Source organism: Ustilaginoidea virens, chromosome 1, assembly GCF_000687475.1.
Source record: "Ustilaginoidea virens chromosome 1, complete sequence".
NCBI classification, from domain to species: Eukaryota; Fungi; Ascomycota; class Sordariomycetes; order Hypocreales; family Clavicipitaceae; genus Ustilaginoidea; species Ustilaginoidea virens.
The window spans coordinates 3,969,131-3,982,293 of NC_057316.1; the positions used below are offsets into that span (position 1 = coordinate 3,969,131).

The 13,163-nt window shown below is 58.6% G+C and overlaps 4 protein-coding genes across 4 annotated transcripts; 2 read left to right on the forward strand and 2 right to left on the reverse strand.

The window, feature by feature from the left end:
• Nucleotides 1-246: 246 nt before the first annotated feature.
• On the reverse strand, nt 247-2,404 carry UV8b_00862 (uncharacterized protein; the record flags this gene model as incomplete). Its single annotated transcript, XM_043138360.1, has 2 exons — nt 247-1,589; nt 1,852-2,404. 2 exons carry the CDS (start codon nt 2,402-2,404, stop codon nt 247-249), a joined length of 1,896 nt encoding a protein of 631 aa, XP_042994294.1.
• Nucleotides 2,405-3,693: 1,289 nt separating this feature from the next.
• On the reverse strand, nt 3,694-5,169 carry UV8b_00863 (uncharacterized protein; the record flags this gene model as incomplete). The annotated part of the gene is made up of 1 exon (XM_043138361.1): nt 3,694-5,169. The coding sequence occupies one exon, from the start codon at nt 5,167-5,169 to the stop codon at nt 3,694-3,696; it is 1,476 nt and encodes a 491-aa protein (XP_042994295.1).
• Nucleotides 5,170-6,598: 1,429 nt separating this feature from the next.
• Nucleotides 6,599-8,195, forward strand: UV8b_00864 (uncharacterized protein; the record flags this gene model as incomplete). The annotated part of the gene is made up of 4 exons (XM_043138362.1): nt 6,599-6,801; nt 6,921-7,164; nt 7,258-7,706; nt 7,823-8,195. 4 exons carry the CDS (start codon nt 6,599-6,601, stop codon nt 8,193-8,195), a joined length of 1,269 nt encoding a protein of 422 aa, XP_042994296.1.
• Nucleotides 8,196-10,099: 1,904 nt separating this feature from the next.
• On the forward strand, nt 10,100-12,021 carry UV8b_00865 (uncharacterized protein; the record flags this gene model as incomplete). The annotated part of the gene is made up of 5 exons (XM_043138363.1): nt 10,100-10,387; nt 10,471-10,717; nt 10,853-10,932; nt 11,037-11,891; nt 11,983-12,021. 5 exons carry the CDS (start codon nt 10,100-10,102, stop codon nt 12,019-12,021), a joined length of 1,509 nt encoding a protein of 502 aa, XP_042994297.1.
• Nucleotides 12,022-13,163: the final 1,142 nt, after the last annotated feature.

A 13,163-nucleotide genomic window follows, 5' to 3' on the forward strand; every position in this document is an offset into this window, starting at 1 on the left:
CTAAAAAAGGCGCGTCAAAATAGCAGCGAAACAACCAAGAGGAGAACCCACGCAGCTACATTTGAACAGATGCTTGCAAAGTATCCGCAACAGTGTTCTGCGCACCATGTATAATGCAGAAGATGTTTACCGTCATGAGCCAAAAAGAAAAAAAAGGGAAAAGTGAAAAGTGAAGCGTTGGAGAAAAAAAAAAGAAGAAAAAAAAAGACACGGGCAGAAATCCAGGAAAACAATGTCATCATCCATCTACAAGATCAACGCCGTAAAGGTCATAACCAGCAAAGACATAGACATGACAAGGGTCCCGGCACCGCCGCCGTCGTGCGCAGCACTCGAAGCCTGCAGAGCGATAGGTTTACCAAAGTAGTCGGGCACGTACGGCGCCGGCTTGGCCTCGTTGAGGGTCCCGTTCCAGCAGTAGCGGGCAAAGCACTGGCGGCACTTGTCGGGAACCGCGGCCCTCGTCCTGTCGAAGCTGCGGGCCAGGATGGCGCAGCCCGCGCAGACGGGCCAGTCGGGATCCCGCGTGCCGTTGAGCTGGGTGGCGACGGCCCAGCCGTTCTGGATGATGGCGTCGCGCTCGCCGGACTTGATGGACATTTGGAAGGTGGAGATGTTGGAGTGGTAGACGTAGGGGTAGTTGGGGATGTAGACGATGAGGGGCGCCGGGACGGTGAGGTTTGTGGCGTTGCAGCCGAAGAAGACGGGGCGGGTGTTGAGGCCGAGGTTGAGGAAGGTGTCGCGGCCGGGGACGGGGGGGAAGCCGGTGCCGTTGGCGACGGAGGGCAGCAGCGAGCGCTGGTAGGTGGCGATGGCGGAGGCGCCGTCGGGCCAGCCCGAGTCGGTGTCGGCGGACGAGTCGAGGGAGAAGACGACGTCGACGGCGCGGGCGCGCAGCAGGTGCGGGTGGTACGGGACGTTCTGCAGGTCCTCGCCGCCGTCGACCAGGGTCAGGCGGGTCGAGTTGGCGCCGGGGTTGGCGGCCGGGTTCCAGCCGCGGAAGGGGTTGGGGGTCCACTCGGCAATGTCCTCGTCCTGGTCGCCGAGGGCGTTGAGCAGGGAGACGACGGCGTCGACGATGAAGCGGGGCACGTCGTCGGGGACGTAGTTGGAGTTGCCGTCCTTGAGGTACAGCACGATCTGGTTGAAGAGGCTGCTGGAGGTGCCCATGACGAAGCCGGCGTTGTCGAAGCCCACGACGCACCGGCCGCCGGCGGGGACGGAGCCGTTGGTGAAGTTGGAGCCCACGTACCGCAGGGGCACGAAGCCGTCGAGCGAGGGGTCAAAGGAGCCAAACTCCCACGGGTTGAACTCGAAGATGGTCGAGTTGGCCGAGACGATCTTCTGGCCCGGGTCGCGGCCGTCGGCGACAATGAGCGGCAGGGGGGCCTTGCCCGCGGCGAAGTCGGCGTCGAGCGCGACGGACGAGAAGGTGTAGCCGGGGCCGCCGTTGACGGCGTTGACGAGCTGGTAGGAGAGCATGCGGCCCCAGTAGTCGGTGATTGTGGTTTCGAAGCCGGCCCTTTGCTTGGCCTGCACCTCGTCGAGAATGGTCTTGTAGTACTGGATCAGGCTGTACTGCGAGGGACCTGCGAGACACGAGGGAACAAATCAAAAACAAAGAGAGAGAAAAGGAGAAAAAGAGGAAAAGAAGACGAAAAAAAAAGGGGGGGGAAGAAGAAGAAGGAGGAGGAGAAGGAGAAGAAGAAGAAGTGAGAGAGAGAAGAAGGATGTCAGCGCCCCGAGAAAAGCGCGAGAGAAAAAGACGAGGGCTGGAAAAGGGGGGGGGGATTGGTGCATTTTCCCACAACTTGGCTACCTCTTCTTCTTCTTCTTCTTCTCTTTTCTTACCTTTGAGGATGGATTCGTCAAACTGCCAAATCTCGGGCGCGTTGACGGCGTCCTGGACCGAGGTGAAGTTGTTGGCGTAGATGCTGCCGACGAGCCAGCTGCCGCCGGACAAGCCGGACAGGTAGGTGGCGCTCTGGAGCAGGCCGCCCAGGTTGCCCCTGGCGTCGCTGCCGGAGGAGCGGGCGTCCCAGGCGGCGAGGGCGCCGGCGCCGTTGAGCATGGCGCGGTAGCCGCCGCCCGACACGGCCAGGCCGATGTTGGGCAGGGCGGCGGCGGGGGGCTGCCCGTCCGCGCGGCCGAGGTAGCCGTCGACGTCGAAGCCCGGGATGGCGATGCGCTTCAGCAGGGCGCGCATGGGGGCGACGGTCGCGTTGCGCCGCCGCGGCAGCCACGCCCTCTCCTGGGCCGACAGCCCGGCGGCGGCGAGGCGGACGGCGGGCCGCGAGGCGGGGCAGTCGACCGGCGAGGGGGCGTAGCCGTTGGGCGACTGGTCGGACGCGCGTGGGAGGAGCAGCAGCGCGCCGGGGCGGGCGGGAACGGCGGCGGCGGGCATCAGGAGCAGGAGCAGGAGCAGGAGCGGCAGCAGGACCGGGAGCGGGAGCGGCAGCCGGGCGGGCGACGGCGCCGGCGGCAATGGACGGCTGCTCATGGCCCGTCTGTCGCTGGGTCCGCCTGTCGCAGGGTTGCAAAGGGTCCGACGCGCGTCTTTTTTTTTTTTTTCTCGTGTCTCGTGTCTCGTGTCTCGTGTTGTCCCGCTCGTCGAGCCGGTCGGTCGGGGGAGGGGGGCAAAGGGCGGCAGAGGGACCAAAGGAGCGGCTGCGAGGAAAGACGCGGAGGCCCTTTTTGTTTCTTCTCCAGACGCCTTGGTTCTCCTGCATCAGCGCGAGTTCCAGAGACAAGCACAGCCTGCTTGGGCCGACCGCCGACCGCCCCGGGGAGTCTGGGGTTGGGGTTTGTCTTGGCATTCATCGTGGGGGGGCCTAGGAACCAGTTTCGTGGCTGGCTGGCTGGCTGACTGGCTGGTTCGAGGAACCCAGTACGCGGCAGCACGCACGGGGGGCCCCGCGCAGAGGGCGTACTCGGTACCTGCTACAGCCTCGTGCCTTGGGGCCCCTGCCTTTCTAGGGTAGCACGGCAGCCACCAGGGTCGGTCCAAGCCCCCCTCGCGGCCAACAAAGTATTGGTACCAGGCGCGGAGGAGGCAGGTACGGATAACGCACGCGCAACTAGCCGGCAGCTGGTACCTAGTGACTCTCCTTTCCTAGGTCTTTGGCTGGCTCCTTGCATCAACATGTACCCACGCAGGGCTGCAACGCGACCGCCTGCAAGGAGCAAGGAGACGTCTGGTGCCACTGCCAGGTATAGGTACCTTGGTGCGTGACCTGAGGTAGGAATGTGTTCTGGTGCACGTGCTTCCATGCAGGCCCTAATCATCAAACATCAAGCATCAAACCAACTGCATTGCATGCATCTCAAGCCTTGGCCCATAAGCTGACCTCCTGCCGGCTCGCGGGTTCCCTTGGCGCTGGCTGGGCGAAACCTCATGCGAATGCTCCCTCGCGTCACATGCCCAGAGGCTGCTTGCTAACTGTCAGTACTCCGTACCAGGCGTCCCCGACCAGCTGTTCACATGCTTCGGCTGCCTCGGAGCGCCCTATTACGTGCCAACTTGCCTCCACGCTGGACAGGTATGTACCCAAGGTACTTCTTACTCGCCTTGCCGTCCAGCAAGCTGCAGCAAAAGCTGCGGTATGTATCGATGCAGTGTGACTGCCATGTGAAACAGCAAAGCCGCCCCCCGCCCCCGTCCCCGTCCCCCGGGGCCCTTGGCCTGGGCTTCTTCTAGTCGGCCAACTCATCGCTCGGCGGCTCCCTACCAAACGGGTGGTTAAACTTCAGCAGCCCGTTCAGCCCTCCCACCCAGGGGTCGTTGTCCTCCGTCCTAATCACGCACGGAACACCCCCGTGCCATTCCTCCCCCGGCCCCGCTCGCCCGACAAACTCGCCCTCCACCCGCATCTCCATCCCCGGCGACACGCCCGCGCATCGTTTCCCGTCAATGCTCAGGTCCAGTTCGCGGCCCCGGTTCTTGTGGCTCATGCGCAGCGTCACCTTGGTGTCCAGCGGAAGCACCAGGCATCGGAAGCTCAAGCTGCACGGGGAAATGGGCGTGATGAGAAGCGACTTGACCAGCGGGTGCACAATGGGCCCTCCGGCGCTGAGGCTGTACGCCGTGGAGCCTGTTGGCGTGCTGATGAGGATGCCGTCCGCCGTGGTTTCCGTCAGGAAACGCCCGTTCTGGTAAATGTCAATGACGGCCAGGTGCGGGTGCGAGCCTCGATGGACGGAGATCTCGTTGATGGCCCGCAACGACGGAGACGGCTCCTTGGTCCCGGCAACGCTGGTCTTGTGCTCGCTGGCCAACGTATCCGACACCGCGTGGTTGATGCAGTTTCCGGCAACGTCGAAAATGTCTGCCTTGATGCGGTGTCGGAGCAGAATCCTGGACGCCCTCTGCGTGTCAAGGCTCTTTCCACGCTGCGCCCCCCATCCCCATCCAGCGGAACCTGCGGAGCCTGCGGAATCCGCAGCGCCTTCGATCCCATCAGCTTGGCCGTCTCTGCCATTGTCCCGCGGCGGCACGGCTGCCTCCTGAGCCGTCGCCACACCGCTCCCGCTCATGTACATTTCCCTCCAGGCTCTCTTGTGTTCGTCAAAGCTCCATTCTCCCAGGAATCCCAACGTGCCCATGCTAAACGACAGTATCGGCGGGACAGACCCGTGCAGCTTGAACAGGCTTGCCGCGCGAAGGACGGTTCCGTCGCCGCCAAAAGTCGCAATCACGTCGATTCTATCCGCAATGTTGGACCGGCCGTCGGACACGTAGATGGCAAACGGCAGGTGCTCCCGGATGGCGGCCGCGATCTTCGGCTCGACGACAATGTTGACGGCAGGGTACTCGGCGTGGACGTGTTTGGCGAACTCGATGACGGATTCGGTCACCTCGGGTGCGTAAAGCTTCTGGACGAGCAGCAGGTTCCGGGGCGGCCGTGGCCAGTGGAGGGAGAGGAGAGAGGAGCCTGGCTTCGTGCTCTGCAGGTACCTCGGAACGGTGCGGCTGGGGAGGTCGCCGGCGCTACGGACGCGAGCATTGCGGAGAGGGCAAGCCGTCGAGAAGCGGCAGCGAGCGCTGCCCGTCGACGGCGGCGGCGGCGGCGGCGGCGGCGGCGTTGATGGAGATTGTGCTGTTGTATTCGAGCCGAACGCCGACTGGCGACTGAAGGGCAGGAGCTTCCTCAACAACCTGCGCCGGGACATGTCAAAGCGCCGCATGCGGCGGGTTATACCATGATTCTGAGTGAAGAGTGGAAAATGAGAATAAAAAGTAAAACAATACAAAGAGCGAAAAAAAAAAAAGAAAACACAAGTTGAGAGTGATGCTGAACTGGGGAAATTGTGCCAGAGACGACGAGGCTGGAAAAAGGAGGACGACGTTGGTTTGCTAATCATGACGAGGGCTGCTGTCTCCCAGCCCCACACCAGCCACTAGCGCCAAACTGTGGCGGCGGCGGCAGTTGGCGGTGAGGTTACCAAGATACCTAAGGCAGGTACCCAGGTACCTCAGGTTAACTCGAGGTGACCCGACCCCTTCATCACGTGGCCCGTTCGCTGACTTGTCGCCTGACCTTGGCAAAACCGACGTGTTCAATCAGATGGCTCGTCTCTGCAAAGTACATGCAGCACGCCGCTCTCATTGGTCACCACGCTGATCAGCTAGCTGAAAGCCCCGTCCATTCTCGTAGGGGCAGCGCCAGGGCAGCGCCAGGGCAGTGCAGGCAAGCGAACCGACCTACGGAGTACTACAGTACTCCTCAGTGCTCACGCCATACTGAAGGTACAGTACTTCAGTTCGTCCGTACGTACCCGGTCAACGGTACCTGCTCTGCTGCAGTACCTAATGCAACCACATGCAGATTCCCAACTTGCCCCAGCCTACCGAGTACACCCACCCAGATCGTCAGACGACCTTCCCCCACCTCATGGCCGCCTGGGGCTGACGGACCAGTCAACCGCGTCACATGAATCCGCCGCCCCACGACGAGGCTCCCGAATCTCATCCCGCAAGACTGAGCATCAGACTGAGCATCGACATTCGCCTTTGCCCCTTGTTGCCCTTCTCGCCGACCGGCACAGCTTGCCTTGCTCGTTCGACTGCCTCCTCTCCCCGGGGGGGCGCGTGTGTTCCGACAACCTTGGGCTGGTCAGGCGTCGTCTCATCGGCCCAGCACCTGATGCCAGCCACGCGATCCTTGGCTTCCTGTCCGCGGCAATACCAACCAAACCAAGCTTTCTTCGCCTGTGCTTGAGCAACTCCCCTCCCCCGCCGTTTCGTCCCTGCACGTCGCGGCGCTTTTATTGGCGCGCCCGTCCCCCCCCCCCCCCCCCCCCCCCCCCCCCCCCCCCCCCCGGCCCCCGGTTACGGGTTACGTCAAGCGCCTTGGAGCCTCTCGGAAAATACCTTGTTGGTTTGCTGCAACCTTGCTTTGCCCGCTGGCGCTTGGCTGCCTGCCTGCCGATTGTTTGCTCTCGCCATTCTTGGCCGCTGACCTGCTTCATCGCTTCCGGCGTTTCCGTCGTCAATCCACGTGCCGATCCTCCTCCTAGCAACGCATGTTTCTGCGCAAGAGAGCCTCTTGTTTCACACTTTGAAACGTCACGCCAAGCCCCGTGGCGAAAAGAGGCAGTCATGGCAAAGTCCCTGGAGAATGCCACCGGTCCGGAGAGCAGCATTCCGTCGCCCAAACTCACCACCTGCCCGAAAAAGGACGCCGGGACATCAACCGAGTCATCTCGAGCTGCACATCCCTCTGGGAAAAGAGGCCATGGCCGGGGCGTGCAGATACTACGTGGGTTGGCCTTTACAACCTACTTCACCCTTTGTTGCACCATGTACGTTCACAGCTTTGTCTACTCTGGCTCGACTCGGGGTCGAAGTCGGAGTCGGGGTCGGAGTCGGAGTCGGAGTCGGTGAATCAATCGCTGACCCCAGGAACCGTCTTTCCTTGTAGAATCTTCATCACTCAGCTCGTCGGCTCCCCTCTGTACCTTGTCCATCGCGAGTGGTATTACGCGTACATGTCCATGACCAAGCGGTCTTTTGGGCTCACCATTACCGTAATGACGCACGTGTTTGGCCCGGCCACCATGCGTATAAGTGGTGACGAGTCCGTAGCTGGTCAAATTCAGCCCACCCGCGGCGGTGCCGTCGAGTTCAAGTTCCCCGAACGATTGGTCATGATTGCCAACCATCAGGTATGTCTGCTTGCATCGTCTGGCAAGTCCAGGAGCCTGGAGCTTTCCATGTTCAGTTCGCCCCCCAAGATGGACCTAATCACGCCCGCGCAGATTTACACCGATTGGATTTACCTGTGGTGGGTTGGGTATGCGAACCGGCCCGGTATGCATGGTCACATCTACATCATCCTCAAAGAGTCCCTAAAATACATCCCCATCATTGGCACTGGCATGATGTTCTACGGCTTCATATTCATGTCGAGGAAGATGGCGACCGATCAGCCGCGCTTATCCTATCGTCTCACCAAGCTGAAGAAGAAGAGGGTTGATCCGCGGGGCAACGCATACCTTGACCCCATGTGGTTGCTGTTATTTCCGGAGGGGACCAACCTGTCCAACAATGGCCGGCAAAAGTCGTCGCAGTGGGCGGCAAAGAACAACCTGAAAGACCCCGATCACGTCATGCTGCCTCGAAGTACGGGCACATACTTTTGTCTTCGGGAGCTAAAGGACACGGTGGAATACGTCTACGACTGTACCGTGGCGTACGAGGGTGTCCCGTAAGTCGATCAGTTGCAGTGGCCCCTTGAAGGCCCGGCCTCGAACTGCGATAGCTAACCTGCTCTTCTTCTTTTTCATTTATTTTTTTTTTGCCGTTTCTCTCTCCTTATCTCAGTCGAGGTAAATATGGAGAGGAGATTTTTGGATTGACCAGCACTTACTTTCAAGGCCGCCCCCCTAAATCCGTCAATCTGTACTGGCGCCGTTTCAAAATCACCGACATTCCCCTTGACGATCCGAGAGAATTCGATCTTTGGCTTCGTGATCAATGGTACAAAAAGGACGCCTTGATGGAGGAATATCTGGACAAGGGCCGCTTCCCCGCAATGCACGGAGCCGAGGTAGAATACGTCGAGACCGAGGTTCGCACCAGGTATCCTTGGGAGATTTTGCAAATTTTCACCGTGGTAGGATTATGTGGTTTGACGTGGCATAACGTGCGACGACTTTTGCATATGGCCGGGGCGAAGATGGGGTTCCTGGTTTGAAAGCAATGAGCTGAACCAAAACGTCCGCCATTGGGCTGCCTGGCGGGCTGGAAATGCTTGCGATTCCAGCGAGGGTTGTTACCAAGCAGAACGGGAGCTGTGTTGTTCAGATGATCAGATGGGACCGAGGGAGTAGGATTCGGAGGGATTCGGAAGTGATAGTTGTAGATGCGCATTGGGATTCGGCTTGAACGGGGTGTTTTTCTTTGTTTATACGCAATTCTTTGTTTGGCGTCTGGTTGGGCCCGTTTGGCGGCGTAGACTTGATGGAATCAATTGTCTCGGTCGATACCTTCCGCTCCTGCAGTTGGTGATGTGTAGAGAAACGAGCGAGATGGCCTCGGGAATCACGCGCAACGTGTGTCTCGTCGGGACAGGATAGGGATATGCCGGGAGCTATTGGCAGTAAGCAGCCTCGGCAATCCCCATTGATGTTTTGTTAGGCATGATAAGTTTGAGGTAACGGGGGCCGCCTGTCAAGTCTTGGTGCTGGGAAAGATGCGAGCAGGGCTCGCCGGCCAGTTGGCGATGGTGAATACAACGCAAAGGAGTCTCTTATCTCCCTAGAGTATGCGTTTGCGATTTCCGGAATGGAATCTAGATCAAGCATCAAGCATCGAGCATCGAGTATCGAGTATCGAGTATCGAGCATCGAGAATCGAGAATCGAGCATCGAGCATGCAGTGCGGGGGATGCTGGTTTCGAGCCGGGCACCCCGCCGGCACCCCCGCCAGCACCTTGAACAGCTGGCTAGTGAAAATGCCAAGTGCCTGGCAAGTGCCTGGCAAATGTCAACACGACTGACTGAGTCAGTCTGCTGCTTCTTCTGTCTAGTGCGACAAAACGCAAGCGTCCGCCAAACTCAACACTAGCCGGTGGCTTCCCCGTTAGAATCTTGCCATGTTGTTTCAATCGAGTCCAAGATTCCAGACTCTAGTACCGAGTAGAGCACTCGTTACGAACCAACAAAGTCTCGGCAACCGATTTTATTGCCGACGAATCAAAGACCAGTCGCCGGGAACCGGGGGCCCGTTCGAGTCCTACCCCCGAGCCACAATCCCAAACCTAATGATGATGGCAACGAACTCCGCACCCCTCGCGCTCTGGGTGGCTTCGAGGGGACAAGAACCCTTGGGTCGTCTCCAAAACATCAGCCTTCCCCCCCCCCCCTCCCCCCCCCCGGTCCCCGGTTTCGACGCAAGCCCGGAGTTGGGCGGGCATGCAGGGCATGTCAAGCTATTACCTGAGGCCTGACGGCTATAGACGGCGTACTCGGAACGATTGACTCCTTGCAACAACGCGAGGCATGCATCCTATTCCTCTGGACGCGGCTACATGCTCCACCAGGATCAGGATCCATTATAATTACGGCCCAGATCCAAGTAACAAGTGCGCGCCCGCATGGCGCCTTACCAGAAATTAGCAAGGATCCGCAGCACAATTTCATGGAAGCATTCCACAACACCACAAACCTTATTCACGACGTACCGCGCTAGCAGGGGCCGCTTACATGTCCTGTAAAAGGAATACATACATATAATTTTGATAGTTGCCAAGAAAATACGCCCATTTGGCGCACTGTCGTTCAGACTGGCGTTCAGACTGGCGTTCAGACTGGCGTTCAGACTGGCGTTCAACGACAAGGGATATCGACAAGCACAACCTATTCCCCCCACTTATCTCGCAAGTCATTTGTATCGAGAAGCGTGCGCCATTTACTTGGATCTGGGGGCCTACTACATCTTTACCGGTTCGGCTGTGTGTGTGTGCGCGCCCTTTGACTTGATGCAAAAGCACCACTGTTCCCATTCTCCCGTCTTCGCTTTCTGTCCGCCCGTCAGTCTCGAGGAACCAAGGTGCTTTCAAACCTCGTGTGCCGCCTTCGCTGGGCAGTCTCCGCCATCATGGCATCCCGTCGGGAAGTTTCCGAAAAGCAGGCTCCGGTTCATTTCCAAGACCATGCCATCGAACCTCACGACAAGCTCCAGCCACAGGTGGCCGAGACGGGTGAAACCGAGAGTGGCTGTGGATTCTCCAAGCAAGAAGAGCGAAACATCATCCGTCGAATCGACCGCCGCCTGGTCCTGACCGTCGGTGCCATGTATTGCGTCAGTCTCGTGGATCGGACAAACATGAGCAGTGCAAATATCGCTGGCATGGGCGTAGAGCTTAACCTCGTCAACAACCGATATGTAAGCTTCTCCCTGTCCTGCCCAACAACGAAGGGCCAAAGCAGCATGAAAAAGGAACCCAGGTGCTGACCAGTTTGTTGCAGAATATTGCCAATTTGGTCTTCTTCGTTACTTATATTCTGTTTCAACCGCCTTCCACAATTATCGTTCGAGCTATTGGGCCGAGAATTCATCTCGCATCCATTACTCTTCTTTGGGGCGGCGTGGTGATCGGAATGGGGTTCGTGAAGAAATTTGAGGAGCTCGCAGCCCTTAGAACTGTTCTTGGTGTTTTCGAGGCCGGCTTCTTCCCGAGCTGCGTTTATCTGCTCAGCACTTGGTATACACGGTGTTCGTTTCCGCCACTCCCTCCTTTGTTCCCCCTCTTCTTCTTTTTTTTTTTCCCCCGTTTTGTCTGCGATTTGCTGTTCCTTGCGTAGCTGGACGCAGTCAAATGTCAGGAACCCCGGCTTACTGGCAAAGCAGATGAGGTTGGCAGACGGTACTCCGCCTTTTATCTAGTGGGCTGCGTTGCGTCTTCCCTTTTCGGCATTTTGGTGTATGGGGTAAGTAAGCAGAACTCCAAGAGACATGGTTTTATGCAACGCGAAACTAGTTGTTACAGGAGTCACTGACGGAATCACTACGAAATCACTGACGAAATGCGTAGCTTATGCAACTCAATGGCCGACTAGGGTTGGCGGGCTGGCGGTGGATATTCATCGTCGAAGGCGCCATTACCTGTGCGCTGGCAATCATTTGCTACTGGCTGATTGTCGACTTCCCTGATTCAGCACGCAAGTCTTGGAATTTCCTCGACCAGCGCGAGAGACAATGGGTTCTCAACCGGGTGCAGCGCGACCGCGGCGACGTTGAAGCCGCTCCATTTGACCTCTGGAAATTCGTTGGAGGGGCCAAAGACTGGAAGGTTTGGGCGTATGCCATGATCTTATTTTGCACCTGCGCCATGAGCTACGCGTTGGCCTACACAGTCCCCATCATTCTCGTGGCCAACCTGGGCTTTAGCATCGGACAGGCTCAGTGCCTTGCGGCTCCCCCCTACTTGTTCGCCGGGTTCGTCATGTACGCAATGGGCTGGTTGGGAGACAAGTACCACGTCCGCGGGCCCATCATTATTGCGAACATGGTCCTCTGCCTCATTGGTCTCCCGATCCTGGGGTGGCATCCCAAGGCGGCGGTACGGTACTTTGGCGTCTTCCTCGTGACAGCGGGAGCCAACAGCAACATACCCGCAGTCATGTCGTTTCAGGCCAACAACGTCAGGGGTCAGTGGAAGCGAGCGTTTTGCAGTGCCACACTGGTCAGCTTCGGGGGGATCGGCGGCATCTGCGGCAGTCTCGTGTTCCGGGAGCAGGACCGGCTCACGGGCTACAAGCCCGGCATGTACACGTGCATCGCTTGCGCCCTGCTCAACATTGTTCTTGTCTGCATCTGCAACGTGGAGATGCTGCGGATGAACAAGAAGGCTGATCGGGGAGAGGTGATCTTGGAGAAGCCGGATGTGGTGAGTACTATTTGCAGTGGTTGGCAAACAGCAACGACAACAACAACAACAACACGGCCGAGGTTACGACAAGGTGCTAACGAAGACGCAGGCCAACGACGATGCCAGCCATTTCAGGTATACGTATTAAGCAGCAAGAGGGCCAGGAGGCGTGGGGGAACTGTCGCTGCGCAAGCAAGAACGGCGCAAATGAAATTCATGGGTGTCGTCGAGACTTGGGCACCACCAGGAAGCGGTTATGGGTTGGAAGGGTTCGAACCAGGGTCAGCAATGGCAAGCATGTCCTTGCGCTCCGTATTTGCCTCGCTCCGTTCATGATTCGGTCCCGTTTCTCTTGTCCGAAAACGAGAGCGGTCTTGTGCTCCGTGATGCTCCACCCATGGAGCTGACAGCCAGCGGACGCAGGGTAAGTAAGCACTGCATCAGCGTCCCTGCAATGGGGGGGGGGGGGGGGGGGGGCGCCTGGATACCTGTAGCGGGGGCGAAGTTGCGTTGCCGGTTGTGGAGGCTGAGATGGAAGAGGGGGTGAATACATTCCCGATGAAAATATTCCCCTTGTTGTTGCTGTCGTCGTCGTTGTCGTCTTGTGCCGGGAGAATGCTCGTGGATGCTTTCCAAGTGTCAGTATCTGCGACTTTGCCTGGGCGCTCGGGTTCGGCATCTCCACTCGGTACCGAGTATTCCGCACCCCGTACCCCGTACTCCGTTCTCCGTACTGTACTCTGAACGCAAGCGTACTAGGCGGGGCCCACCAAGCCCAACGGGGCGGGGGCTTTTTTTTTCAACAGGCCCGGGTTCGCGGCAAGCATGCCAACATGGACTTGGGTTCCCGGAAAACCAAACTTTGTTGCGCGCGCGACCCGCCCGTGGAGCAAAGCGTCCTCGCATCCCTGATGCCAACTCGACGGTCGTTGCGCCTCGTGATCCACCGGCGGCGCGTCCGGGATGACTCGCTCCGAGACCACATGGAGCATCGTATTCTGTTCGGCGGCCATTGGAAGGAAGACTACTGCCCTCGGGGGACTCGGGGCTTTGTTTCCCACAGCAGAGACGGCTTTTTCTCCTCGGTCAAAAGGGTGGAAGTCTCTTTGGCCGATCGCGTTGAAGCGACCTCTCTGTCTGTTTAGTTTCATGCATGGATTGATGTATGGGTGCCCATCTGGCAGGATGAACGTATGCTCCTTGTCTTTGATTCCTTCTCCTTCTGCTTCCGTCTCCTCGTTTCTCTCCGGGGTAGAATCTGATTCTGATTTCCTTGTCCAGCCATCAAAA